Source organism: Physella acuta, unplaced genomic scaffold (genome assembly GCF_028476545.2).
Source record: "Physella acuta isolate Inbredline_101_S28 unplaced genomic scaffold, ASM2847654v3 ptg000685l, whole genome shotgun sequence".
Taxonomy (NCBI): domain Eukaryota; kingdom Metazoa; phylum Mollusca; class Gastropoda; family Physidae; genus Physella; species Physella acuta.
Window position 1 is genome coordinate 16672 of NW_026732204.1, and position 3735 is coordinate 20406.

Below are 3735 nucleotides of genomic sequence, written 5' to 3' on the forward strand. Positions count from 1 at the left end.
AAAAACAAATAATGGGGAAATGAGTACAAGAAATATGAGTTCGTTCAGCGGGTCAAGATGTAGTACACCAAGAGATGCCCCAAACACAAGTCGTACGGTCAACACTTAGATAATGACTATATGCAGCAAAGTTAAAAATGTATTTAGCAAGAAATCGGTAAACAATCTTAGTCTTCTATTAGTTCAATGTATTCACGTTTTATCATGCATCGTTTATCGTTATAGATCTATTAATCTAGGATCTAGATCTAGATAACTAGCTAGATATAGATCTAGTATTTTTAAAATCTTGATTTTAATTTTTGATCTTGATCCTTATATCTAGAACAGTGGCTAGGTCGGGTGTCACCCGGTGCGGCACCTCATGTTGTGTCTGTGTGTGTGTCCCCCATTTTTTTCCTGTAAATTTTGCAGTTGGTATCACCCCCCCCCCCCCCCGGTAAAAGCTTTAGACTCTTTAGAGTGTTCACATTTAATCAAATGATTTTTATCTATAATCGGTTGTTATTGCGACTGGGTGTAGCATTGTTTTCTATATAGTTTGCAGGTTACGTCATGCTGTCACCCCACCCCCTCTCTTTTCGTGATCGTCATTATGTACTTAAAATACTTTTAAACTCTAATTAACCATGCATTGAACTGGCAAAAATATTAAAAATAACATATCTTGCATTTTTTTTTGTCTTGATGTCCGCCCCCCCCCCCCCCCCCCAAATGGTGTCACACGGTGCGTTCCGCACTCCCCGCCCCCGCCTCGCGACGCATCTGATCTAGAATATCTTTTATCGATGTGGATGCGGAAGAAATTTTCTTTTGTCGATTTCGTCTCTTGAGACGTAACCTTTATTTAAATATACAAAAAAATATCTGTAGCAAAACATGGTTTTGTTCATTTACTTAATTAAATCTTAAACCTTAATGGACGCCAACGAGAATTGTCTCGAAATTATTCGAAAGGTCCATTAAATATTTTAGAAATAATGTACGATGTTATTAGTTATTAGAATATATGTGGTTAATAAAATCTGACATTTGTCGGACTTTACTCGATTTTATTCGTTGATGTCCATTATAAAATGTTGGCCTTAAATTTTTTTTGGTGTTTTTTTACATTCGTGTTGTTAGATTGATTTTATGTTTTAAAATCTTCGGATCTTAAGCCTAGTTAAATAAATAGTTAATTTTATGCCTTACATAGTTAAGACCTCTAAAATTAAAAAAAAATCTTCAGTTTGATGCATTATATACCTATAAACATTTATAACTGAAGCAGATAAACTCTGTTTCATCTGCCCCATGTATCTTGTGCACGAACGGGAAATGATAATGATACCTATAAACTTAAACCTTGTTTAATTTTTGGGTAAACTACATAAAAGAAAATGTTCGTGATGTGAGCAGATTAGTCTTTAAGAAATATGAACATGCAGCTTACCATATATGTATATATATATATATATATATATATATATATATATATATATATATATATATATATATATATATATATATATATATATATATATATATATATATATATATATATATATCGTTAGGTGTATTAGGGGCAAAGGTTAGTGTTTACAGTGCAGCTTTCCTAGTCAATTAAACAAAAACCTATACACCCCTTTTCTACCATACTTTATATAGTTAATCGTCTATTCAAATTTTTCTACTTAACCATAACGAAATCAGCGCGTGATTTTTTTTAATGAATGCAACTCTTCCAGCCCTATCCTCCTGAACCCTCCATCGGAACCTGGGATGTTGGGTTGTTCAGCTGCTTCCGGAGTGTCAGCAAAACTGTGCTGGCACTCTGCTGCCCGTGCTACCTGTTCGGCAAACTAGCCGAGGCCACCGAGCGAGACTGCTGCTGCTACGGCTTCCTGTGTCTGACGCCCGCCTCCTGCTACGTGCAGGCCATCATCCGACAAGACGTGAGGGTGGAGCAGGAAATCTCCGGCAGCATCTGGGGGGATTTCTTAACCGTGCTGTGCTGCCCGTGGTGCTCTTTGGTGCAGGAGGCGCGGGAGATTCAAGAGATAGACTGACGCGCTGCTGGTGCGGTGGTGGTGGTGGTGGTGATGGTGTGGTGGTAGTAGTGTGGTGATGGCGTTATGGATAGTGTAGGAGGCGAGGGAGGTTCAAGATATAGACTGACGTGTTGATGCTGCTATGGTGGTAGTGATGATGTGGTAGTAGTAGTGTGGTGATGGCGTTATGGGGATTTCGTGGTTGTACGTACGTTATATTTATATTAGTGGTATGTTGATATGTTGATGACATATATGTATTTCGAGTATGTGGTGATGGAGTTGTGGGTGATTCATGGTTGTAGGTACATTAGATGTATGTTAATGGTATGTTGATGATGTGTTGTTGACATATATATTGTGCCTAGGAAACGTGTTGATAGTATGAAGATGGTTGCATGTTGTAGGTGTGTATGTGGTATATTGGTGATATGTTGATATGTTGATAGTATGTTGCTAGCATGTTGATGGTTAAACATTACCAGTGTGTTTAATCTTTTGGTGGTGTGTTGATAGCATACGGGTGGTGTGTTCATTGTCCTTATTTGGTTGTGTGTTGGTGGTGTGTTAACATCATGATGCTGGTGTGTTGATTGTTGGGTTGATGGTGTGTTGGTCGCGGGTTGATTGCATAAGCGGTGTCTTGAAAAGTTACCGATAATTTGAATGCTTTGATTGGCTGATTTTAACATCAACTTGGAAGTTTAATTTAGAATAAAACTATGCTAAACAGCTGTAATAAATTGTGTTAGTAATTATCTATATATTTTCAAATGCGCTGTTTATAAAATTATGAAATTTAATTCGATATAATTAATCTAGAATAAAATTAAAACATAAAAAACACATTGTCGATCATTTATTCTGCTAATATTTTTTAGTGTTGAGAATTTTTTTTACTATGTACGTTACTGTAAAGTCTTTTAATTTTAATGTTTTTTTTTTTTACTTTCACGTTTTGTTAACGGTCATCAAGTTTTGTTCTAAAATTTCATTAGGAATTATGTTAGCGTGTTTTACTAGTTTGACTTCCGAACTCGAGGTCGTCGGATGTCTGTGAGTCCACCTATTAGCTTTAATTGGCATTTAACTCTAGCTGGAAAAAGTCTTAAAGGCTTGGTGCAGGACTGACCATACTTTTACTTCATATGTCGAAGTCTCAGAAACAGGTGAATGTTTCTTAGTTTACCCTGTTGCCAAGTTTGAAGAGCGTTACCTTTCACAAATACAGAGGCGTCGGTGTTCAGACAAACGCTCTAAATCCAAAACATGTTTAGCCCGAAGAAAGTTTCCACATCGAGCACCATGTGTTTTAAAACAAAGATAAAGTCCCACAAAAATTATTTAATAAAATCTGTCAGTGGACCGTCCCTGAGTCCATCCAGCTCTGATGGGTACCTAACTCTTGTCAGGGAAAGTAAAGGACTCTGGGCATAGTGCTGACCACACTATGCCTCCATATGCCGAGATCTCTGAAACAGATGAGCTCTACTTCATCTGCCCCATGTGTCTCGGGAGAAGATGATGACGACGATGATAATATTAGTTTCCAACAAGAGAAAATATAACCTTTTCTGTTTCTTAAAAAATAACGGGAGGGTAGATGTAGTCAAGTGTTGTCTACCCAAAAAAAAAAAAAAAAGTTGCTCTATGCTCCGACCCCCCCCCCCCCCCCATGTCTCATTTACGGACGCACCGACTC

General features: G+C 37.4%; 1 protein-coding gene across 1 annotated transcript; it reads left to right on the forward strand.

Moving 5' to 3' along the window:
• On the forward strand, nucleotides 1-2415 carry LOC131949280 (uncharacterized). Its single transcript, XM_059311096.1, has 2 exons — nucleotides 1-157; nucleotides 1731-2415. The coding sequence occupies exons 1-2, from the start codon at nucleotides 113-115 to the stop codon at nucleotides 2049-2051; spliced, it is 366 nt and encodes a 121-aa protein (XP_059167079.1). The 5' UTR covers nucleotides 1-112; the 3' UTR covers nucleotides 2052-2415.
• The last annotated feature ends 1320 nt before the right edge of the window (nucleotides 2416-3735 follow it).